At 45.2% G+C, this 26,799-nt stretch overlaps 1 protein-coding gene across 1 annotated transcript in view; it reads right to left on the bottom strand.

The window, feature by feature from the left end:
- HYDIN (HYDIN axonemal central pair apparatus protein) overlaps positions 1-26,799 on the bottom strand; it is a 2,467,744-nt gene that overhangs the window by 212,514 nt on the left and 2,228,431 nt on the right. Inside the window, exons 76-77 of the mRNA XM_085640020.1 lie at positions 19,225-19,394; positions 8,484-8,682 (exon numbers count right to left, since the gene is read on the bottom strand). Of these exons, the coding sequence (XP_085496146.1) occupies positions 8,484-8,682; positions 19,225-19,394 (369 nt within the window). The remainder of the gene's footprint in view (positions 1-8,483; positions 8,683-19,224; positions 19,395-26,799) is intronic.

Below are 26,799 nucleotides of genomic sequence, written 5' to 3'. Positions count from 1 at the left end.
TAATTTAACTATAATATGATGAGGATATTGTTATTCCTGCTCATATGGATAATAATCATAGTGCCATCATCCATCATTATGATGTTCCTTGTACGTATGGTAGGAAACGCTGTATTCTCATTCACAAAGCTGTTCTCCTGCACATGCTAACAGGTTAGCCTCCTCTTTCTGTTCACCAGTTCACCATCATCTCGATTTTGGTATATGCCCTGGAGTTGTGACACACTTAAAGCTGGGCCAAAAAGAGCCATCATCCTCTGATTCTTCAAAATCTAAAAGCCTTTGATGTGGTAGAGGTGACGTATTACTTGGGGAAGTTTGCTCTGGCAACAGACGTATTGGATTGCCTTCTTCTGAAATCAGATTGAGTTTTGTACTTTTGGTCTGTTATTTCTTTGATGGAATTTTCATCATCGGTGTGGTCAAAGGAGCCATCAACAACAGTGTCGACTCAGATGGCATCATTGACCAGGCGTTTCTGGTTTCTTCATCAATTAAATTCTTTTAGTCGACAGTGTGGTCTTCGTCGTCGCTGTCACTGATACTGTTGAGGTTGATGTCGTTAGTGGTTTAGGTAATTTCAGTGCCAGATGTCAATGGAATAGAAGGTGCAGACATGGGCCTGTGCAAGGTAGGTTTATCTGGAGATTTTGTGGCCCCAAATAGCTCAGAAAACAGAGTATGTCCTTAGTGATTTTCTTGTCCACTTTTTGGAAGATGTTTTGAGGTGCATTTCTGACAGAACCTCAACTAAAGAAGGACTGGTGGCCAATTTACTTTCAAAATGTTCCCTTTTGGCAGATTTCCTCAGCAAATGAACACAAGTAAGGAGCCGTCAGCAAATACTGCTGGTCACCTTGTAAAAAATAGTTGCTTTTCAAAAGATTAAATGATGCAATATAATTTATAAAAATGAACAAAATTGCAATTCTGTGCCTTGAAAATCTCCAAAGTATACACCCAGGCAAAGAATGAAACACACCTTTGAGCTGTTGAACACAAAACCCATGTGAAATAATGGGATTCAAATGAGGTATTTAATAAACAAGAGATAAATGTGCATTGGATACTAAAGAATTGCAACTCAAACGAACTACTTAAATAACAATAAAACCTGTATCAATTTTTTTGATGCACTGTCAGAAAGTCTTTTACAAAGTCTTCAAGCAGGAACTCGGGAGAGACCTTATAGGTAGTGAATAATAATAAGCCTATGGTGTTTAAAAAATTAAGATTTTTGACTTGAATTTTAATAACGGGATTGTCAAACTGAATGCTGATCTCTGATCTAAACAATGGTAAACAAATACGTCCTCAGACAAATAATACAAGGCTGGCACAGTGAGCAAATGATGACGGGCTGCAGTGCAGCCTTAAAGTAATTACCAGTGGCTGAGATAAATTCACGCATTCAGATCATGGCAGCCGCGCTTTCGAACAGTTCTGCACAGTCAGTCATCCAACATCCAACAAAATATCCAGCATTCACACCCAGGAGAGGCTGCCGTTATCAATTGAGCCATAGTTTTGGGGGCATCTGCAGTGCTGTGGGGCTCTTACCTGGGGACGACTCAGACGCCCCAGAGCCACCGAGGGACAACAGCGGCCTGCGGGGACTGCCGCTGTTGATCGCGGAGCGCACCCTCACCTGCGATGGACCCAGAGGAAGACGCATAAGACCCGGTGAGCCCATGTTGAGGCGTCAGCTGTGACCTCGGAGCCCCGAGGCCCGCAGGAGAGTACAGAGAGGGCCGCGGCCTGTGGGATTCCCGTAGACGGTCACGCGGGAAGGACCCACCCCTGCGATGTGTCATGTGACCGAGTGCAGGGGTTGAGGCAAGGGCCAGACCAGGTGGGGAGGTGCGTCTGTCCATGGGGTCAGCGGCAACTATGATGCCAGAGGTGGTTGCGGGGCCGAGCCGCAAAGGTGCCAGAAGACTTGCAATTACCCATCTGCCCATTGGAGCTTTGGGAGGCATGGAGGATTTGCGGATTACACCTGCTGGTGCAACAACACCAGTCCTTCCCGCCGGAAAAACGTGCCTCAATGAACTAAACATTTGATATATGCTTCTATTTCCAGCAAAAGTCAAGGTGTTGTATCAATCACAGACACAATTCTTTGATTCACCTGAGGAAGTATGTCAGTGGACTAATGAACAGAGACATAGCAAAATGTCAGATCCCTCTGCGCATTGACTCAGACTCCTCCCAGAGTCCCATTTGACTGATGCCCGATAGAGCTACCTTGTTTAGCTATAGGGTAGATGGTCTGTGGATTCCCTCCTCGGACGTCACCTATTTGTCTCACCTTTCTTTCCTCTCTCAATATTTTGTTCATTTTTGATGTAATGTGTAATTGTTATCATTTTCTGTAAACATTATGTAACTGAATGTAAAGCTCTCTGATACCTACGGGTCTAGCCAGCGTTATATAAAACTCATTAAATCAAATCAAATCAAATCTAGCATAAGGATCAAGACGGCAAAGACCCTGGCAAAACGCAGCAACAGGTCCCACACCTCATGGAGGGGCTCCAAGTGAGAAGTTGACAACCCAGCATCTGAGGGAGGGCTCCCATCCTCTCAGACATCAGGGGCAGCATTTTTGAAGTAACAAAGGCTGACAATCATACATATGTGGTATCTCCCACAAATTCTTAAGGGTGCGTTTATGTAGGTGACCATGCAACAGTATGAGTGGGAGCTTGTTTTCCCAAATAGTTAATTAACGCTGGGTATGGGGATCAACTGAGGTGGGCTGAGTGGAGTTCTTTGTTGGGACCCAGCTATGGTCTACCCCGTGACAGATACTTCATGTCCTTGAATAAGTGGGGAAGGGGGACTGGGAGTCTGTCTTTATTATAGCTGCTGTTTATAGACACAGTGTTTCCTATGTTATCTTTGTTTGGTCTGATGTTTTCATGCCTGCTTGATACCCTCTCCTTCACACATCCCACATACAAAGCTATCGCAAGTCCTGGACACAAGTACCCATGGGTAGTCCGGTCCTGTTGACATGGAACGTTAATGGCCTACTCGATAACATTAAAAGATGAGCAGTCCTGAAACAAGTGAAGCAGGTAGGGCGGACGTCCTATTCTTTCAAGTAATCCACCTTGTCGGGCATGAAGTCCTTTACTTGGCAAGATGGGAATGCTCCCAGATATATCAAACGGGGTTCACAAGGGGCTCCAGGGACATGTGTGTGCTGATTAAGCAGACGGTTCCTTTTCAGCATATTAGGACATAGAAGGACAGATATGGCTGCTACACGGCAGTTGCAGGTATACTATATGGATAATTTCTCACGCTGATAAGCTTATACACCCCCCTCCACTCGGACGTTCCTTCAGATAACTAGTGACATGGCTCTGGGGTGAGCTGCCGGACTGACTCAGTGCTGGGGGATGACTGGAATGGTGTAGTGGCTCTGGATAGATGGGGACCACTGAGACCATCTGCAGAGATGGGGGTGACACATTTATCCTCCTCCAAATCATCACTGGGCTTTACAGATGTCCGGATGGCACACAATGACTCAGGGGTTATACATTTTTCTCGCCGGCTCATGGCTTGTACTTTCGACTCGATTACTTCCTGATCCCAGGCTCACACATACGTAGAGTATCAGACATTATGGTACTGCCCAGAGGATTATCCGATCACTCTCTGGTGGCTCTGATACTCCGGGTATGTCACCAACGCCCAACATTTTATTGGCACCTGTCGCCTTGGCACCTCCAGAACCCAGGTTATTGTCAACCTATAGATCGATCCACTGACAATTACTTTGCACACAATACAGGCACTTTGTAATTCCCACAAACATTATAGGAGGCCCTAAAACCCACGCTATGAGGCAGACATTAGCTAATGTGCTGTGGAGCAACAGCACTGGATGCAGGAGCTGACAGACCTTAAGAGTAAGATCGCAGAATTAGACTCATTAAGCCTCCAACAGGATGGCCAAGTTGCCCACAGACAGCTCATCTAGACCCAACAACAAGACCATAAGACCCTGATCGGTGAGGCACAGTTGGCCTGGCAGGCCTTCCAAAGCCAAATCTACCAATGGGGAGACAAATCGAGTCAAATGCTTCATAGATTGTTCCAGAGTATCTCCCGGTCTTGTCCAGTCCTGATCAGAGCTGGGTGCGGGGTGTTGCTCAATGACCCAAGAGAGATTGTGAGTTGTTTTGCTTCCCATCTCGGGAAGTTTTATGCCAGAAGGGAGGTGTTGACCAATACACAAATCGAGGAGCTTGTGCATGCACTACTGCTCAGGGTCCTCTCCCCTGTGGCCCGCGGAAAGCTGGACACGAAGCCCACGGGGAAGGAACTCTCGATTGCGATAGCAGACATGAACATGGGTAAGGATCCCAGGCCAAACCAGTTCCCTTACAAGTTCTTAAAAAAATGCATGCATAAACTCTCTGACCACATGCAGGGGGAGATTTAGTCCGCAACAGCTGAGGCTGTCCAGCCACCCGACTGGCGCCACAGAGAGATCGTAGTTTTCCCTAAGCCAGGCCAGCCGACGGATGACCCTTCCTCATACTGCCCAATCTCACTACACAACCTAGAGTTCAAAATACTGACCAAAAGTCTAGCGAATAGCTGATAAACCATATGTCAGACCTGGTCCACCCAGATCAGGTGAGATTCATGCCCCACAGAGCGACTCGCCACAATATACAGTGCGCATACAATGCAATGGTGGAAACACTGGGAGAGCTGGTGACATTTCTTTTGGTTTTGATAAAGCATTCGATTCTGTGTGTTGGGAATAGCTATTCCTTCTCCTCCAGTGCCTCAACTTTGGTCCACGGTTCATTGACCTTTGATTACAATACACAGACTTAACGGTGCCAGTGCAGTTGGCCGTGGCCAGGTCGCACAAAATTCCCTTACAGCGGAGGACTTGTAAGGGCGGTCCCCCCTGCTCTTTTGCTCCTGCTATGGAGCCACTAGCAGTATGGATGAGGATGGATGCACAGGTGCGGGGCTCAAATGGGGAGAGGGACTATCAGATAGGACAACGTTATACACTGACGACATCCTCTTTTTCCTCATGGCACCAGACAACCCAGGACCCCGAATACTGCAGATTATGAAAGTGTTTAGAGAGACCTTTGGCCTTCAAATCAACATCCACAGTGTTTTCAGTGGACACTGGCCCCATGAGACCTGAGTGGGCATCAGACGGCAAATTGCCACTAACAGGTTCATATATCTGGGCATTTTTATATCCCCAGACGAGACAGTAGCATGGCTAGCTAATATGGAACCGTTGCTGGCTTGCCGTGGGGAGGACATAAAAATCTGGTCAGTGCTCCCCCTGTCCTTGACCAGGCGGTCTGCCATCTTCAGGATGGTGTCCCGCCCAGATTCCTCAATCAAATGTAGAATTTCCCATACACTATTCCACGACGATGCTTTGGCAAGTTGAACTCCATTCTCAACTCATTCTTGTGGGAGGGGGGCACTCCCACATTGCACTTAACAAGTGCTTCCAGTCCTACTACTGTGATATCGTTGCCGCAGATATCGAACCATATTACCTAGTAGCTCACCTCCTAATTATAATTGATTTGTGGTACGATACGCAGGGCGACCCGGCATATGCACTGGACAAATGGGTGATCGTGACTGCCCTACTAACTGCGTATCAGTAAAGTGTGATTGAGGGGGGTTTCCCTCAGCCACGTGAGTAGTGCTAAGCTTTTGGCATTCATTGCTGAAATGGTGGGACAGGCTGACGGAGCAGACACCACTATGGCAAGGAAACATGCTTCCACAGGTGGCTACCCTGGTGGGGTTCTGGAAAAGGGACCTCATTGTGATATATACCCTAGGAGTTGTAATGCAAGGTATAGACCAATCATACCAATCCCTACAGACTGAATATCAACTCCATTGTAGTCAGTTCCATAGATATCTCCAGCTTCGCCACAAACTGTCCCCATACATAGCCACATTGACAACACTCCCCGAGTTCTGTCCCTTGGAGGGTAAACTTCTTTCGGTAGACCTGGGTGACCATAAAGTCACAGACCTCTACCAAACACTAATTTCCAACCAACCAGACCCATGTGCTGCCCTTCAAGCTGCGAGGGAGGCTGATGTTGAGGAGTTGGAAAACAAAGAATAGACAGAGGTTCTGGGGATACCTCAGGAGCCAGCCAACGTGCCCAGGCTCTGGTTGGTCCAATTTAAATATCTACTTTACTCTGTGGCGATGATCAACTCCCTGGCCTTTCCTCGTTGTGGTGCAGGAATTTGAACATTTCTCCACACGGTATGGAGCTGTTCTGAGTTAGACAGATTCCGAGGGGGGGGGGGGGGTAGGGTAGGTGGCTGATGGCATGCCTGAGGTAAGTTCTATCATGGCAGATCCCGAGAGACCTGTAATGTGCCCTCATGCACTTTACAGATAACTTAGGCGGAGATAGATCTATATTGTCCCCACTCTGCCTGGGAATTTACCCTAGCCAAATGAAATATAGCCAAAGAGTGGAAAGTGTAGACGCCAACGTAGAAGAGGGTTATGGACCACTGTATGGGTTTAGAGACTGCAGTCTATAAGGCAAGGGGTTGCCCCCAAAACACAAAGAGATGGGCAAATTGCAGAGGTGTAAACTTGGCACCAGTCCGTCCTGTTTACCACATGATTAACGATGTAGTCGAGTCATTTTGGGGAGGGAGGTAGACTGAACTGGGGTGGGACAGCCAATAAGGCATCCAGGCAGCATATATATATATATGGCAGTAGATGCAGGGTGGCGGGAGGGGAGGGACCTGATGGGCCTATATATTCTTGTGATGTTACTTTAATGTTTATAACTCTATTATTTTATGTTGGCCGTGTTGACCATATCACATGGTTAAACTTCAACCTCAATAAATCATGTTTAAAAAAGAAACAATTCATTCATTCCACTAATCAATTTACCTGTTTTCTCTGCTCCATGGCATTAAAGTCAGTTTCTAGTCCCATTACAGGAATGAACTCTTCTGAAGTGGAGTCAGGAAATTCTATACCATTCTCAAAGAAATCTGGGGTGATCTCCTTTTTATTTTATTTGCCTTAGAGATATTCATTTTATTTTCATTTACATTTATGACAATGACTCCATAGACTGTTTGAAGCATTCAATGTTTAATTTCGAGATGTGAAAGTCATCATCAAGCACTTCACTATTGAGCCCATGCAAATGATCTTCGACCCAAGAACCTGCGGGTAAATTTGGTTTTCATTCGCCTTTTTGGATGATGTGCTTACTGCAGAAGCATTTTGCAATCTCTAACCTCCATGTCGACTCTGGTCATGCAAACATGTAATATTGGTACTCACAACATCATCAACAAAACATAATTGGCAGAAGAATGTATTTTGCTTGAATACTAGTGACATCTGCAATCTGGGGGCTTGTGCCTTGACTATGAGTGGCCTACATCCTCACAAAGGACATAAATAGAAGTCAGAGTGCACCTGCCAGGCCTCTGATACCTCATACAGAATCAGTCAACCTGCCTCGTAATGTCCAGATATTTTTTCTGTATCTATTGCTGATCGCCTTTTTCTCACACTGAAAAATATCCCTCTTAAAAAGTGTTTTTAATGTCACAATCAACAACTGCAGAAAAACCACAACTCAGAAATAAAGAAACATGAGAAGCCACAAAAAACTCATAGAAATAGCTCTGCATTGTGGGACTGCTCACAATAAAAATTAAATGGAAGATGGTGGGTCAGAGACTGTATAAATATTGTATTGTAATTGCATTTGTATAGGGCTTACTACCCCTGGCGAGGCGTTGAAGTGCTTTTCGGCGAGTAGCACGCTGCTCCGGGACCCATAGAGGATTAGTGTTGAATTAGTATAGTGAAACATGCAAGTAAATTTCAAGTGGTGGATATGTTAGTCAGTTATTTGGATTCGGAAGGATAGCAGAAGGATGGAAGGGAAAGAAAGGCTTGCATTCATATAGCGCCTGTTACCCCTGATGGGGTGTTGAAGTGCTTTTCTGGCGAGTAGCAGGCTACTCCGGAACCCATAAAGGATTAGTGTAGGAAAATTAGTATAGTGAAATATGAAGTAATTTGAGTGGTGCATATGTTAGTCAGTTATTTGCATTGAGAAGGGTTGGGGAGGGGTAAAAAAGGGAGAAAGGTTAGCATTTATATAGCGCTTGTAACCCTGATGAGGTGTTGAACCGCTTTGTTGGCGATATGGTGATATGGAAGGTCTGGTGTACCTGAATGTTAATGTTAAGCATCTTCCATGGCCCCTGCTTAATATATCAAAGTATGGAAACCTAATTAAAATCAAAGAGCTTGCCCAGTCACAATATTTTCATAGCCAGGAAGCAAGCCTAAAATACAAGATAAAGGATTTCATCCTTTTCATCACGTAATGATCATAGATCTTGCTCAGAGAAAACTGTTTGACTAGGTCTTAGAATGTTATTTGACTTACCTTCATTTCAGTGCCTTGCCCAAGGATCTCAATTGTTTGCCTGAAATGTCCATTAATCTCAAATGGCACGATTTCCCGATATTTAACAACTGCTCTAGGGTAAAATGTGACAGAGACTTCCATCTGTTCACCAGAGCGCAGTACTTCAGCCTGGAAATCCAACTCGAGGTAGGCTGTGTTCACATATAAGCAGTCCAAGCTGTAAAGGTTAGAGGAAGAAGTTGGAACCATTAGAACTCAGAAAACATCCAGATTTCAGCCTCAGTCTATTTGAACCAACAGGTATTATGTTATCACTGTGAACACATATCCAGCTGCCTACCTTCCGGTACAATAATTACCTTTTAAACCACAGAAAAAGTAACAGAGCAATTAACATAATGTGGGCCTTAGAGCTGCTAGTATAGGAGCAGGGAAGAGGAAAGGCGAGGGCTGAGGAAAGAAGAGAAGGGGTACAATATCAAACGATATGACACACAGTCGCGAAAGGAAGGGTGCTGAGATGGGTAACAGAGTCTGTCAATTCAGTATTCACTGGACCTTAAGATGTGGTAATGTACATCACTACATGGATTCAGTCTGTGCAAACTCTCTCCTCCACCAGATGGGTGGAGAACCTATCGAGAGAAGTGGCCAAGATGCAGGTGACAGTATATAAAGGTGTGGGGAATCCACTGGGTGATTAATGGTTACCCTGATATTAGGTGTTGCCTGAATAGATGTATTTTCATCTCTTTGTAGAAGTGAAGAAAAGATGAAACTCTGGTGGATGCAAACTGTTATGGTGTTCCAGATTCTAGGAGCTTATCACTCCTTCATTTTCTGGGTTCTAGTCTATTACTGAATGTCATGAAGTGCATACATGCCAGGCAATTTCCATACCCCAGATTCAACTGGGTGTTTTGTATCTATGCAATATCAGATGTGCTAGGCTTTGACAATGAACACCTTTATTCAAGGAGTCATGACAGCGAGCAACACCTAGGTACAAACATGTCAAACAAGCGTTTTGATTAAATAACCAGCTAAAGTGTAAATGGCACCGTCATTTTTCTCAGTTTTCCGACTTTTCCAATCTTGGACAGACACTTCAAATGGATTATCACAAGGGAATAGAAGGGCAACAAATAATCTGTAGAGAGAAAAACATCCATTTTCTTCCACCGCATACTATTCAGTCCTCAGATTTGTTATCCTTAAAAGTTTTCCCTAGCAATATCTAACAGGCTCAGACCTGAGATGACAATTTGAAGAAAACAGAAAGCAAGGATAAGCTGGAAAACAGGACCTTCCAAACAAAGTCTCTGCACTAGCACCAAAGTCTAAATAATGTTTAGAACATCTATATATCAAAGTTCAAAGGGCCTTCTACAAAGGCAACCAGGGCCGTAGCTATCAATGAATGGTGCGGCACGTGCAGGAGCCCAGCCGGTTGATAGTCATTAGCAGCCCTCATTATTAAGGTATTCAACTACCTAGCCAGCAGTGAAGAGGGATCTTCCCTGGTTGCAATGAGCCCAAGGAACCTTTGCTATACTCCTTCAGAAAAGCAGAAGTTGCAGCTCTCTCCCGTGTACCATGTATATGAAATCACTCAAGATTGACTCAATGTCTTTCAGTTGTGAATCTGCTTGAGTCAATTGGGCAGGTTGTATCGGATCCAAAAATATGCCACCCGTTTTATGAGGTCAGCGCCGCCTGGTTTTCTGCCCTTCAAAAAGCAGAAGCCAACAGGAATCATGGGAAATTTTCTTTCTGCAATGAAAAAACAATGTTTCCTTCACAATGAGTTTTCTCCTGTGGTGGAGAGGGGAAGGGGACGAGGCATTATAATGTTTTTACTGTTACAAAACCTGGTCGTAATAAACAGTAAAACATGACTACATGCCAACCCATCCAAACCGGGCGGGCGGACATGTAGTAATTTCTCCAATGGCCCTTAATCCCCAGGGCCATCGGAGGAGTTTGCCATGGCGGAGACAGAGTAGTCTCCACCATGGTCAAACTGAAGATCCACCTGCCTAATTTAATATCGAGCTATGGGAACTCAACGACGGAGTTAAATTCTTGCCAACACATAAATAAGGCCAACAGTCTCAAAGGTACAGATGTAGATTCATTCTTGGCCATAACAGAGGGCAATGTTTGGAACACATTAATTGTACTAGTAGCATTCCCATAAAGATTCTGCTATTCTATTGTTTGAAAGATAACGAGTTTCCTTCAAAGGTGTATGCTTCTTAATAACAGTTCTAGGAAACATGTAATCTTTCAGGCTTTTTCATATTTCTGCAAATGGATTTTTTGATATTTCACCAAAAAAGCTAAAAAGTATACTTGCATATTGCACCCTTATGGGAGGTATTGAAAACCTCACATACAACTTCATCCTTGAGGGTGCCAAAATTGCAGGGCTACCAGGACCAATATGACTCAATGGGACTCAACACAGCTCCTTCCTCAGGGATGGAGGCAACAGTGGGTGATGAACAATGCCTGACCCCTGGAAATATACTTCTGTTGGAACATTTGCACAATAGATGGTCTGATCTCGTGCCCCTATTCATCCTATATCACATATGCTTGTCAGCAGTACTGATTTCTGAGTCAGCTCAATGAGAAGGTAGTGGCACACATGTGGCAACTAAATAAAGGACGTTCACCGAAGATGAGAACTATAAGATTAGAGTCTGGAGGAGAGGGCACCACTGTTGTATTCCTGAGGCCCCTCTGGTAACAGGATTAGAGTAGTGTCACATGCTCTGTAGTTTGCCAGTTGTGGCGGTGATGCAAGCCCAGAATTAGGGCATGCTGGGGCAGAGCTGTAAAAGGTCTCAGGGCCAGGGAATCAAGCCATGCCTACTGATTGTGGTCTAGTTAGAAGAGCGATCACTGGGACAATCTTCTCCTGAGAACTGCACGCTTGAACCCTATGACTGCAATACTTAATTTATAGGAGGGAGATACATTCTCAGGCTACCACAAGAAATGAATCAGAAACGCATAGACAAAGGGTGGTTTGTCCTATGAAAGTTCTCCTCACCTCAGTGGCATAGGTAAGAGGTTGAAGTGGAGGACACTCAATATATCAACACAACCCATGGGGAATTTCAACCATGGTACCTGCTGCACAAATTGATCACTACCAACAAAAATGTTGGAAAAAAGTCTCCTCAAATCATAGAAGCCTGGAGGAATTAAAGGGTAAAGTGACACAGACACAGGCTAATGTAGGAGGGCTGGAGAAGTGGTTGATGAATTTGTAGGGCAGGGATGAAGCCGGGAAAAGGTTAAAGCAACAGAACATATTCAGAGATAGTGCAATACAAGATACAATTTGTTTGGAATAAGACATAAAGGTGCTTGGCAATGCCTAACAAGCCACAACACGGAGGATGCTTGGCATGCTGTTTTTACGTGAATCTGAGGATACCTAGGGACAGATGTGCATGTTCCGGCAAATCAAGGTGTTGGGGTTGGTGGTTGGGGGGGGGGGGGGTTCTAAAAAAAAGGTAGCGGTCCAAGGAGCAATTCACCTCCCAATAAGAGAAGAATTAGAGAAAATACCTGGTGCCCGGATTATATAACTAAAACTGGGGTGTCCCATACAGTGTGAGTCACCAAAACATATCCAATACAGGAACTACAATTTTAAAGCAACAAGATACTGTTGCTCCCTGACCTCAGCAGAACCATACAGAAAAAAGGTGTCTGCTTCAGATTATAACCAAGCACTTGCTGGCAACAGAACATGATGCTTCATTGAGGCACAGCTAAGCTCTGCATTACATATGAAGAAAAACCTACTCTTTCATTGGATCCTCAAGCAACTAGAAATCGCTCGGTCAGCAGGGGACCTGGCACCATGGAAAGTGGGACAGATTGGACAAGAGTCCAATTAAATAACTGATTTTTGTGATTGGCTGCCTGATGAGCCTACCATTTGCCGAGATGGTTAGAAAGACTTTTTTTGTTCCATTACTTCTGCTAATAATTGATGTTTTCCTTTATACAGTCTCCCTTTCCACTTTATTGATTTGGCACAGCTATTCACCTTGTAGTTCCAGAGGGAATGCAAGACTGGACCTGATTCACAAAGGGCCTCTGCACTCATGGTGGAGGCCCCATAGTCATGGGGGAGTCCCTGCACTCGGGGGATGGGAGGGGAGAATCTCCGCCATGAGAATTCTCATTGCGGAGACTTCCTCACGAAAGCGGGGCCTCCTCCACGAGTGTGGAGGCCCTTTGTGAATCAGGCCTGAGTCTACAGTGTTTTTCTTGAGATATAGCGTTTAGTCAAAGACGTAGGAGGGACGCTGAGAAGTTTAGATCTTTGTTCTTTATTGTAGACATATACGTTCAATATACAAGATTTAAAAATAAAAACATCAACCTTTGACCTAGGAGTTTCAGAATACAGTTTCAATAAATGACCCGTGGAATAATGCAACTACATTTCGACTGACAGAAGGGATGGCGAACTGTTGAATAGTAGGGCGCGCGATTTTGATTGATTGACTTTGTAGCCTCCAGTACGTGTGAATTCCTCAATTTTGGCAAATTCCTTTTGAATATTGCTTTAATCTGTGGCTAGGTACAGTATCATATCATTAACGAATAATTTTAATTTCATCACCCCTGTGACTAGATACCTATTGTTCCTCCTTCCCCTGCTCAAGCTTGGCTCAGCAGCAGGAGGGCATAATCGTGTCTGTGGTTGGCAGCAGCCATGTTGTGCTGTCCGGGTCTAGAAGATTGCTACCAGGAGCACCGAGAGCATAACGGAGGGCTCTTCCAGTGCTTGGAATCATACCTCCCACACCGTTTACGGTGTGGGAGGTGTGATTCCAATACTTGCAACCGATTTCAAGATGTTCATCGCGTAATTACGCAGTGCCCCGCTATATAGTATATGGCTGCTTCACTTACTACCCGGGTGAATGAACTCCATAGGCTGTAGGGGTGTCCTGCTCATGCAGGGGCACCCTCATACTTAGAACCAAGCACCCTGCCTTCAGGATTGATAAGGCCTGCTATAGGGGTAGCATAGGTTTTAAGTGCAGTGACCCTAGATATAGGAAACCTATATTTTTCGTAAGTGGTGCTAACACCAGCTTACACAGGCTGCAATGGCAGGCCTGTAGTTGTATTGTGAATGGTCTCCCATGGGTGGCATAATGCATGCTTCAGCCCATGGAGGACCTCTGGGGTACCCATGCCCAGGGTAACTTAGTACCATATACTAGGGACTGATACGGGTACCCCAGTATCCAAACTGGGATGTACCTAAGTACTGACCGCAGCAATTTAAGGGAGAAAGCAGAGATACTGGGGTCCTGATTAGCAGGATCCCAGTCAGACTTGTCAAAAACAGCATTACATCAAACAAAAAGTGAGGGTAACCATGTAGAAGTATCCTACATCCCTACACAATGAAATCTGGCTAGGTGACAAATTAATTTGTAGCTTCATGAAGAATTAATTTAATGCTGCTATTATTGTTTTTTTTTCTTATTAATCAGACTAGGTAATGACCAACATGTTCGCTTTCCTCATAGCTTTTCTGGAAACAAGTATTTTGATTCACAATTTATGCGGCTGTGAATTCATCTTTTAAGTTTAGCCGAGCTTGGATTAATTTGACTCTAGCTGCTTACGTATTTGACGTGGTAAACACTGATGTTGCATAGTCTAAGGCAGATTGTAATTTGGCAGTTTTAGCTTTGTTTTGTTTGACAATCTGCCTTTTAAAGTGATGGCTCCATGACCCAACAGGTCAACGCTGTCGCCTCCAGCTGCTTTCACACTCTCCGCATCCTCCGACAGACCTTCAAATGGAACGCCCCAAATCTGGGAAGACCGTCACCCACGCACTCATAACCAGCAGACTAGACTACAGAAACACCCTCTACACCCAGATCAACAAGTCCCTGCTCCACAAGCTCCAGACATACGGAACACTGCAGCCAGACTTGCCCTTGGCACCCCCCGACACGAACACATCACCCAACGCCTACGTGACCTCCACTGGCTCCCCATCGAGAAGAGAGTCACTTTCAATATCCTCACCCATGCCTACAAATGCCTCCACAACATCGGCCCCTGGTACCTCAACGAAAGAATCTCCTTCCACGCACCCAAGAGAAACCTCCGATCCGCCAACCTTGCCCTCGCCGACACCCCGCACATCTGAAGGGCCAGAACGCGCAGAAGAGCGTTCTCATACGTCACGGTCAAGACCTGGAACGAGCTTCCGATCGACAGATGCGCCCCCTCCCTGAACATCTTCAGGTGGCCACTTAAGACCTTGCTTTTCAACCAAGTAGAGCTACTCACCCCCCACACCCCCAAAGCACCTTGAGACCATCACTGGTGAGTAGCGGGCTTACAAATCCCTGACTGATTGATTGATGGCTTCACCGTGAACAAAGGCAATCAAGGCGTTCCACACAGCAAAGGAGGAATCAGTAGTAATGTTCCTTTCCAAAAATTCACCTAGTGCATTACACATATAAGCGACACATATCTCATTAGTTAACAAGGATTTATCAAAAGGTCACCTAGGGTTGGATTGGCGGGAACAGAGTAGTCTGAAAAAGCGCTAGATAAAATGCTCATTTTGCCTTTGACTAAAGAGTGTAACACACCAAAACAAATTATATATATATATATATATATATATATATATATATATATATATATATAGATATATATATTATTATCTACTGGCGGTCGCCAGTAGATAGTTATAGTTACAACCTAGTTTCCATAGGAAATCTCAAAATTCTATTTTGAATAACTTTGGCGCCGGTTGACGAATCCTCGCGAAATTTTCAAAACAATGGGGCGCTCCGTTCAGCTCCTACCCTGAATGTCTCGGGGTGATTCGTCAAGCGGGGGCCGAGAAAAAGGGGGGGTCCCAAAACGCGTTTTCCCCATGCATTTTTCCATAGGACCTTTAGTCTCAGCTACAGCCCGAACGGCTGAACAGAATTACGTGAAATTTGGCAGAGAGGTAGCCATAAGGTCAAGGAAGTGCCTTTTGCAGGTCTGGTGTAAATCTGTTCAGTATTTCCTGAGAAAATAGCATTTAAAAGCATATCAATAACTATACGCGCGCACCGTGCGCGCACTGTGCGCGCACCCTGCCGTGCGCGAGCGCAATTCTGATTGGTTGTTAGATGTCGGTAAACATTCGAATCGGTCGAAACCAGGAAGTGTCGGCTGCCATTTTGTCTCTCGCAGTCTGAGGGGGTGAAAAAAAAAGGTGGAGAACGTGAAGAGGGGGCAGAGTGGACTGTTCCTGACCCCCTAGCCTTGGTCAGGGGGTCACAGAAGGACCCCTAAGGGAGAAAAAAACAATTTTTTTATTTTTAAAAATTCGTGTGGTGCGCGCACCGCGCGCGCACGGCACGCACTGCAATCCGTGGGCGCACGGTGCGCGCACAGTGAAAAACCTGAAAAAAAAAATTTAATAAATACATAACTTAGCATTTAAAAAAACATACAAATTCACTGAAAAAACCATAGGTTTCACACACGTTATAGTTATGAATTAGCATTTAAAAAACCTTGCAAATTAACTTAAAAAAACCATAGGTTTCACACGTTATAGTTAGCTGGACATTTCACTCGTAAAAAACCAATGAAATTCCCCCGTTATAGTTAGTGCAGGCAACTATAACTCACGCGACCGCAATCCTCTGCTGATGACGTCAGATATTACATCACTGATGACATATGTGTCTTTATGAAAAATAAATATTTGTAATATATGTATAGCTAAAGATTAATGGAAGAAGACATGGGTAAATAAGTGTCTAAATACAGTGATGTAATATCTGACGTCATCAGCAGAGGATTGCGGTCGCGTGAGTTATAGTTGCCTGCACTAACTATAACGGGGGAATTTCATTGGTTTTTTACGAGTGAAATGTCCAGCTAACTATAACATGTGAGAAACCTATGGTTTTTTAAGTGAATATATATATATATATATATATATATATATATATATATATATATATATATATATATATATATATAGATATAGATATATAGATATATATATATATGAGAAGCCAAGTTAAAGCGATTGGAAAAACAGGTATACAATCTACACTGTGGATAATCGCACCGCCACAGATCTTTTAAGGCGTGGTCATGTTTCATCCCTGTCAAGAAGCTAATGGATTTAGCCTTATTTTGTTGTTTGTTAATTCGAGAGCAGTCAAATTTGTCATTTCGGTTTAAACTGAAATCTCCTGCAAATACAATTGGACCCCTGAGAAATGTGGCAAGATCGTAGATTTTCTTTTAAAGCTGTAGTATTATCTTCTATAACGCCATAATAGCTTATAAAATTCACAAGCTGTTGTTGTATTGCGATTTGAACCCAATTCCATTGCGCCCCTGGATCCCTCATCACTTGGAGCACTGAAGCTCTGTTAGAATAAGTATTGCCACCCCTCTAACTGTGGCAATGGCCGAAGCAAAGAGTGCATGGGTGATGAAGTCTGGGGTACTTAGCTGGGGCCACAAAGATTTGAGAGGAGTTTTCTGAAGAAGAATAACATTTGCATTAGATGCCTTTAGCTAAGCCAATATCAACCTATAGTTGATCTTGTTGCTAATGGCAGTGGCATTACAGGAAGCCACCTTTATGAGTTTGGATACCATGTCCTTTTCAACTTTTTGATGGTAGCAAGCCTTGTGAAACTACAAACGACAGAGTTTTCTATCTTAATGAGACTCCTCCATGTATTATGAGGCGTCCCACTAGTAGACTTCTAGTCTGTATTTTTTAAACATCTTTCAATATGACCTTTCTACTTTGTTAATGCTCTTTGCTTCAGTGCACCCCCTATCAAGTTGATCCCCCATGAATCCAACCTAAGCTCCACTTGCCATAGCTCCCAAGGATCACAACACCCCCCCCCACACATGACCTTCCAGACTGTTCTCCCCAAATGCTGTCTCCCCCGGAATGGATGCCTTGGTGATGCACCAATGACTGCTATCGCAGACGGTACGGGCGTCTGGCCAAGCGCTTCTCATATCATAACTTATTAACTTATCTCTTTTTACTCAGTGGGAGCTAATCCCAGTCTCAACAAAACAATTACATTGATTTCTAAACAACTATATACCGAACAGCAGCGGCTCTTCTCATGGAGGAGTAGGGCTACAGGGGAGGGCTGTGAGGTGTGTGGGAGAAGAAAAGACGTACGACAAAAATAAAGAGAAAAAATAGAACCTTTCCTTGCCGATCTCTGTTCTCCTCCTTTCTGCTGAGGCTCTCAGACTCCCCTGCGGCTAATCCCAGCGCTTTTCTAAAGCATGAGAGAAGAGCTAGGATTGGACTGATCGGGCTTGTTTTCTGCTCCAAGGTGGACTTGGAGTCTATGCCTTCTATTTTCTCCACCCAGCAATGCAGCTTGGGTGGGGAGATGATAGTGTGCATGACGGTTTGGCCTACCGAACCGTCATACACACTGAGTGCAGTGCCGTCACCCCTCCTGTGACTGACTCCCCTGTGATGGCCCTGCCCAGAAGACGCAGCAGGAAAGGAAAAATAAAATGATAATAAACACGTTTTATTTTTCAAATTTTGAGGTTGCTGGCAGGGCAGTGATGGTCTTCCGCTATAGCGGAGAGCCGCCAATGAGACCTTCTGACCTTAAAAAAACTCCATAATGCATATACAGTATCACAGTAAAGCTGCACTGCCCCATGAAAGAATATAGAATAAAAATACAAAAAAATAACAGCTCACCTTAAGGGATCTAGACGTGGCGTCAGTTAACTAACTGCATAACATCAACCAAAATGCCTATGTATAATGTTCATAGAATATTAAAAAATTCACGGGTCTCCTAATATGGTGGTCAAAACCCGCTGCTACTAATTCTTAGTTCTTTGAGGGATTAAGACTCTCCAAAGACTCCATGGCCTGCAGGACCGAAGAGAAAATATGAAATCGCCCATTATAAATAATCTTCAGTATTGCCTTCTGGACCAGACAAGCTTTCCTAAATGACACGATCATGGACTTAAATTCCTTGCGCCTGCGAGATGGATAAAGGTATATCGGAAAAAATCGGAAACAAATATCTGTCTGCAATTTGAAAATTTTTTTGTTTGCAGTGCTTTATTGAGGATCTGTTCTTTGAAACAATTATCCCCGAAATCGACAAGAATCATTTGTAGATATTTCGGATTGGAAGACACATGGCCATGCATGATTGTAAAGTCACAGTCTTTGGTTGAAGGATCAGTAATTACACTTGCCTTGATCAGATCAGTTATTAGCTTGCCAACATTTTACTCTTTCACCTGGCCCTCCGGTATGCCCACAAAGCGTAGATTTGACCGGCAAGCTTTATCTTGCATTCCTTGCAGCTTGGCCTTTAGTTTGCAGATCTTGCTGCCAGGATGCCCAATTGTTTGAAGTTATCTTTGAGGTCGAAGATCCTCTGTTCTGCTTGCTCCATGCGAGCATTACATTGACATAAAAATTACTAACTTATTACTTAAAATCAATCCCCATAATTGTAGGCACGAGCCAACCATTGAGCAATTAGTCTACATAGTATTTCCTCACAAGATCTATAAAACTGTTAGCTATGCTGGGGTACAGAGTAGAACAACACTTTTAACTTGACCAATAGGTTTTTTTAAATGCTGCAAAAGAAATACATACATCAACTCTCATAAATGATGACTATCAAGTGACACCTACCTGACCTCCCGCTTCTCATTGTTCTTGATTACCAGAGTCTGGCGGTAAGGAGGCATTCCAGCGTTGTAAATGAAGCAGGCCCCAAAGTCATGCTTTCTGAAGGAAAATGTAAGACCAGGAACCACGGCAGCACCTTGGACTGAGCAGGTGAATACTGGGCCGTTGCTTATCTGTAATGAGAAATTATTACCACAAGCAATATTACTCTAAAATTGTCATACGTATTATAAAGAGGTTCCCACTGGTTTGGCGTTAATTAATATTTAACATTCAGTGTCACCCCTAGCTTGTCTTTAGGTACTTATGGTACTGTCCTTGCAATCTATGGCCCTAGGGGTTAAGAAGTCAAAAGCAGGAACAGAAAAATCTCTTAATTTTTCTGGTTTCAACTTCTCGCCTCTACGTTCTTGCTCATGGCAAAGTTAGCCTTTACTCCAGTATTGGAACTTTCATCGATTCCCATTGCTTGTATCTTTTCCCGTCATCGAGATGGGAGTCCCCGGTAATAAAAAATACCATAGAGATAGGTACAAAAGAAGAAAAAAGGCCTAGGCCTCATCTCATTTTGTAGCATATCCACCTCTTTTTGTAAAAGAGACCAAATGAAATAAACAACCAATCAGAACAGCCTCACCCAATAGAACCTTCCTGACAGAGCCTCAGATTTTCTACCCCACGTTGTGCACAGAGTCTCCACTGAGCTCTTCTCAGTTTTTTTCAACTTTTTGGTATTTCAACTCTTCAAATCTTCATTATGTCGGCGAAAGAAAAGAAAGCTCTGTTCAAGGCTTGTGCAACCTGCTCCAAGAAGAGGCTTCATGTGGAGGACAAACATAAAGACTGTATTTATTGTTTGTATCCTAACCACAAGCCTACTGACTGCAAGATCTACAGGACCTTCTCTACAAAGACCTTGCGGGACCATGAGGGACGTCTGCTCACCTGGTTACAGAAATTGAAGTCACGGAAGGATCCTGTGTCAAGTGACAGTGATGATGACTCCTCTGCGATATCCTCGAGGAGATCACAAAATACCTCTGATAGGCCGGACAGGCGTAGTCCCATCAAATCTCCTCACCGAGGTGTAAAGGAGAGGGAAGGACTGGTTACTGAGGTGGTTTTGGGTAGGAAGACGAGCCATGGGTCTTCTGTTACTTCCCCAACCTCTGAGAAACAGAAGATGTTCAAGAAGCCAGCTTCTGTTCCACCTGAAGGAAAAGCTGAGAAGAAAATTTGTTCGTCCACGACGACGACATCAGCTCCGTCGACGACAGCTTCAAAGATTCAACCGGCGTCGACTTCAGCTCCGTCGACGGGCCCGTCGACGGGAGTTCCGTCGTCGCAAGTGTCTACGTCGACAACGACTTTGACGGCGGCGCACAGACAAAGGTACCTTTGATTATGTCATCGACGCCTATGATGACTACTTCTACGTCGACAACGATGTCGACGATGATGGTGTCGACGGCGGCCACGTCGATGACGACAACGACGTCGACAGCTTCCAGCTTCATATTGACAACAGTCTCGGCGATGGTCCCGTCGGCGGTGGACCTTTCGTCGTCGACGATCCAATCTTCGTCGCCGGTGGCTCAGTTGACGACCTCGTCGACGATACAAAATGTATCTATTTCTATAAGGAGGCGCCGCATTACCCCGGAACTGACTTACCCGAAGGAAAGTAACACCTCTGCCTCCTGCACTCCTTTTGGAAGAGGAGCCTTCTGAGGATGATGACGGTCCTTATGGGGATGCAGATAGTCCATCACAACTGCATGTAAAATTTCAGGACTCGGACTCTGAGGACTATTATATGGAGCAACATCAACAACAACACCAATATGTGCCGCAATCTAGGTCTCAGGCTCAGTATCAGCCGGACATGGTCTGTGTACTATCTTCACTCATTACAGACCTCCAATTCATGCTGTCGGATTATAGAAGACGGTTTCCGTCTCAGTACTCGGCCCAAGAGACAGAACAAATGCGTCCAACTCAGCCTCCAGCTCATCCGGCTTCTCCAGTTCCACCTCAGCTCCCTCAACCTCAGGTACAGGAGCTATCTGAACCGCGACAGAATGTGGTCACTGTTAAAGAGGACTCATCGGATGATGACCAGGGCACTATGTCAATCCCAGTTCCGGACAGGGAATGGGATGATTACATTATTCCGGATCCCGCCTCTCCAACTCCTGATCCAGCGGATTCTCCTCCAGCTGATATCGGAGGCTTCCACAATCTAATGGAGAGGGCGTCTAAACGTTTTGATTTACCAGTTCCATTGGTACAATCAGAATGTTTTCTCTACGACTTCAAAGAACCTTTTAAGAAGTCTGTTCGCTCTATCCCTATAGTGGGCCATGTCTGGGATGAGGGAATAGAGGTCATGAAGTCTCCAGCAACGGTCATGCCTGTTCTTACGCGTCGAGAGAAGAAATACAAAGCTCCGGAAGACAGCACGCTTGTCTGGTCAGCCAGCCGAAGCCGGACTCTAATCTCGCAGGCGGCCCAAAGAAAATCTAAAAATCCGGCGGCACCTCTTACCACGCCACCTGATAAGGAGGGAAGACGACTAGATAATATCGGCAAGAGGTTTTCTTCCATGTCCAGCCTCCTGGTCAGGGCGGCCAATGCTTTGGCTATTCTGGGACGATATGATCGCCAGATGTCGTGCGATCTATCCCCGTATTTAAACCAGCTACCTGATGAAGCAAAGACTGAGGCAAAAAAGATTTTGCAGGAGGTAGAACGCTCATTCTCTGAGATAATAGATTGTGCAATATACATTGCTACTACTGCTTTCCGCTCTCTCGCAGGAGCGGCAGTTCTTCGCGGCAAGGCTGGCTTCGGGCCACTTGGTTTCGTCCGGAGGTCCAAAACAAAATCCTGGATCTTCCGTTCGATGGTGAGATGCTATTTAGAAAGCACATTGACGACGCGCTGCAGGACATAAAGAAGGACACGGAGACGGCTAAGTCCCTTGGGACTTTGCAATACCGCAAGGTTTCTTTCCGTGGAGCGAGAGGAAGGGGATTGTCTTCATACATGTAAATGTAAATGTATGTGTCTTGTAAAGCGCACTGCTGCCCTGAGGCGTCCTGGCGCTGTAGACCGCTGGGGAACCCGTCCTGGCTATCCCTGTGAGATGGTCCCTCCTGGGTATCTCCAAGGTGAAACCAGGCATCCCCGGCGAATGTGGGGGGCCGTTGTGGAGATGAGGCAAGCTAATGCCCAGAGTTGCCGAGTGTGATCCCTGGTTAGAGTAGGCACCGAGGCGAGAATTATCGAGTCCACTGGCCCTGGTCCACGACCCTGCCGCGTCTGGAATTGAACCCTGGTCCCGGGCAGTCCTCTGCTTCCAGGTCTGCTGCCTCTAACCAGTGAGCCACACCACACCATACAGAGGTAGATGCCAACAGCAGTGCTATTCCTCCTACTCGCACCCTTCGCAGTGTCAGAGCCAATCATCGTCTTTCTCTCGACCATCAACTAGAGGACGACAAGGACGCCAGGGGAGGGATTCCTCTAAGCACCAATAGCGGCTACCAGGCTCTTCCAACTGGTCCTTTGTACCCTGTTACACCAGTGGGGGGCAGGATAACACAACACTTCCAACTCATAACATCAGACCGGTGGGTTCTAAATATCGCCTTGTCAGGACATACACTGGAGTTTCAACACCATCCACCATCCAGAGCACCTCGCGCCACCGAATCCAAACATCTACATCTTCTACGTCTAGAGGCCCACCAACTTCTCCTCAAGGGAGCTATAGAGCCGGTGCCTCTATCCCAACGGGGCAAGGGATTCTATTCCCGGTTCTTCCTTGTTCAATAGACCGTAGAAAAATGGCGCCCAATTTCATAAAGCTCTCCTTTCGGATGGTATCCCTACAGGACATTTTGCGTCTCCTCAATCCAGGAGATTACATGGCCACCCTGGATCTCGAGGACGCATACTTCCATGTTCCCATTCACCCGGCCCACAGGAAGTTTTTACGATTTACAGTAGCCAAGAGCCACTTTCAGTTCAAGGTACTGTCTTTCAGACTGGTTGATAATGGCACCGTCTTCCCGAGTAGCTTCAGAAGCAGTCAAAACTTGCACTCACCTCTTTAGGCATCTGGGACTTCAGCTCAACAGGGAAAAGTCAGCCCTGTGCCCGTCCACATCGGCCAAGTTCCTAGGTGCTATTCTGGACACGACTTGTTGCAAAGCGTTTCCATCGGAGGAACGGTAGGCAAATCTGATGGCCTCTGCCCGTTGGTTCCAAAGACGACGGTCACTTTCAGTTCGCCTATACAAATCCCTTCTGGGATCGATCACCTCCTGCATTCCCTTAATTCCGCATTGCAAGCAGCAAATGCGCCCTCTTCAAGAACAACTGGAGTTGCAATGGCGCCAAGCAGAAGGCTCTTTCGACGAAAAAATAATGGTAACTGGTGGACGATCAGACACAATATCTCTCAGGGCCTCACCTTCACGGTCACCCCGGCTCCTCTAATTCTTACAACAGACATCTCTCTAGAAGGCTGGGGAGCGGTATTACAAGATCTTCAGGTGAGCAGTCGCTGGCAGCCCGAGCACCACATTCTCTACATCAATCTGTTGGAGCTCAGGGCGATTCGTCTGGCTTTACAAGCTTCCTTCCGCGGATCAGAGGGTCCACCGTCCTAGTCCGTATGGACAACACAACTGCTATGCACTATGTTAACAAACAGGGAGGAACAAGGTCTCGTCCGCTATCCCAGGAGGCTCAGGAGCTTTGGGAGTGGAGTATCCAACATCAGATCTCTCTTTTGGCGGAGCATCTTCCAGGTGCCCTCAACAAGACAGCGGATACTCTAAGTCATCTCAAATCGGTGAGCCACGAGTGGGAACTGGACAATCGCACTCTGGACAGGGTTTTCTCTCTCTGGGGCACTCTGTCCATAGATCTGTTTGCCACCCCAGAGAACAGGAAATGTCGATTCTACGCAAGCAGGGAACACCATCAAGGATCATTGGGGAATGCGCTTTCGATGGCGTGGTTAGGTGCCTTTCTTTACGCTTTTCCTCTGATCCCTCTAATTCCAAGGCTTCTCAAGAAGCTCAAAGCGGAACCCTGCAAGATGATACTGGTGGCCCCGGCGTGGTTTACGGAGCTTCTCCTGCTCTCCCGGGATCATTCAATTCATCTGCACCCAATTCCCTCTCTGTTGACGATGTCCCAGGGCCAAGTGGTCCATCCGGATCCGAGATCGCTTCAGTTAACAGCATGGCTCCTGAGCACAGAGATTTATTTCAAAGCCTAAATATCTCACAAGAATGTAGAGAGGTGCTAGCTCAGGCCCCTGCACCAAGTACGAATAAAACCTATTGCTTGAAATGGAAGCGTTTCTGCTTGTGGTGCCAACAGGAGAACATTCATCCTTATTCCTCTGCTCCTCATCAAATTTTACCATACATTTTGACTTTGGCTGAGTCAGGTCTCGCTCATTCTTCTATCCAGGTGCACCTGGCAGCTATCTCTAGATTCAGACGGACTTCTTCTGGACCTTTCCTCTGGTCGGCGAGAATCATGAAGCAATTTTTAAAAGGACTTTTTAGGGATCTTCCACCTGTTAGACCTCCACCACCTCTGTGGCAGCTCAACCTGGTCCTTAATCAACTCATGAGGCCACCCTTTGAGCCAATTCATAGGGCGGACATTAAATTCCTCTCATGGAAAGTGGCCCTCCTCCTCGCTCTAACATCAGCTAGGAGGGTGGGTGAACTACACGCTCTCACGATCAAGGATCCGTTCTTGCAGTTTAAAATGGACACTGATTCTGAGGACTAATCCCAAATTTATCCCAAAGGTTCCTTCTGACTTTCATCTGAATGAAACGGTCATCCTTAAATCCTTTTTTCCTCGACCTACTACTCCAGCGGAACGGGCTCTTCACTCTTTGGATATTCAAAGGTGTCTGAAGTTCTATCTCCAGCGCACCAAGGACTTCAGAAGATCTACACAACTCTTTGTTGCGTTCAGTGCCCCTCGCAAGGGTTTCCCCCTGTCAAAGCAAGGGGTTGCACGATGGATTGCCATCGCGATCCAGTACTGTCACCAAGCAGCCGGCAGGCCCCTAGAAGGGCGTGTCCGGGCGCACTCTATGAGATCCATTTCTTCTTTGACGGCTCTCTTCTCAGGTGTGCCTATTAAAAACATCTACAGGGCAGCAACATGGAGCAGTGCCCATACTTTCACGAAGCATTACTGCTTAGACTCCTCCACGAGTAGTGACGCTGTAGTGGGACAAGCAGTCCTGAGGAACCTCTTCCAATAAGTGGTGATCTTTCCCTTCTAACCCTCCTTCCTTTTATTGGTTATTAGCACATTTTGTAATTCATGTTATTCACTGGCTACTTTTTTGATACCTTGTGGCTTTAATGACTGTATGCATTTCGCAAGGTGTCAACGATGTATTATTACACAAAATGTGCATGTTCTTACCGCTAGCTATTCTGATACAAGCAATGTGAATCTATGAAAGTTCCAATACTGGAGTAAGAAAACAAGTTACTTACCTGTAACTTTGGTTCTCCAGTATTGGTAATTTTCATAGATTCCCATGCGACCGCCCTCCTCCCCTGGGAAAGCTCAGCCTTCAGCATATTCTGTGATACTGTTACACAACGGCTACGAAAATCTGAGGCTCTGAGGCTCTCTCAGGAAGGTTCTATGGGGTGAGGCTGTTCTGATTGGTTTGTCATTTCATTTGGTCTCTTTTACAAAAAGAGGTGGATATGCTACAAAATGAGATGAGGCCTAGGCCTTTTTTCTTCTTTTGTACCTATCTCTATGGTATTTTTTATTACCGGGGACTCCCATCTCGATGACGGGGAAAGATACAAGCAATGGGAATCTCTGAAAGTTACCAATACTGGAGAACCAAAGTTACAGGTAAGTAACTTGTTTTCTTTCTGAGCTTTGCCCCAGGCCAAGCTGCCCTCCTAGTCTTGGGTAAGAGGCATTTTGACAATAAAACACATAACTTAGATCTTATCATGGCTCCACTATGACACCAAATTTAAATTCGAAATGTGTGATGCTTATGGTCTATAGTCATCAGGAGAGCCAGAACTGTCAAAATGATATTAGAGATATAAAATGAGCATCATGGGCGATATTATGCCTCTGTGAGGACTAACCTGCTGCAGAGATACATGAAAACTTACTAGTATTACGCTGTATTATAGCTCTCTCCGAGTCAAATTCAAATAACAAACAATGTCTTCTTCAATTAATTATGTCTTCGCTTTTAAGCTAATTAGTGCATTTCATTAATCGTATCATGATTCACAACACGGGAGGACAGATATCCTCAGAATATTTGTATTTTGCTCAAGCTAAGTTTGCCTCGACCTTTTTCAAGGCGTTTGCGAGGATTAATATTAATGCAGGGTTCTGTTGTGAATTTGTTTCGTATGACATAGGAAGGGTGGTAAGTGCCTTGTGGTCTGAGGTCAGAAAAAGTGTTGAGGTAAGGAGCACAACCTGGTAAAATTTGCAAACATATCTTTTATGCATCTTGGTATCCCAGGCGCTGGGCCG

This window comes from Triturus cristatus, chromosome 12, assembly GCF_964204655.1.
Source record: "Triturus cristatus chromosome 12, aTriCri1.1, whole genome shotgun sequence".
Classification (NCBI taxonomy): domain Eukaryota; kingdom Metazoa; phylum Chordata; class Amphibia; order Caudata; family Salamandridae; genus Triturus; species Triturus cristatus.
The sequence above is the reverse complement of the archived record's forward strand: the minus strand, read 5'-3'. Positions and strand labels throughout refer to the sequence as shown.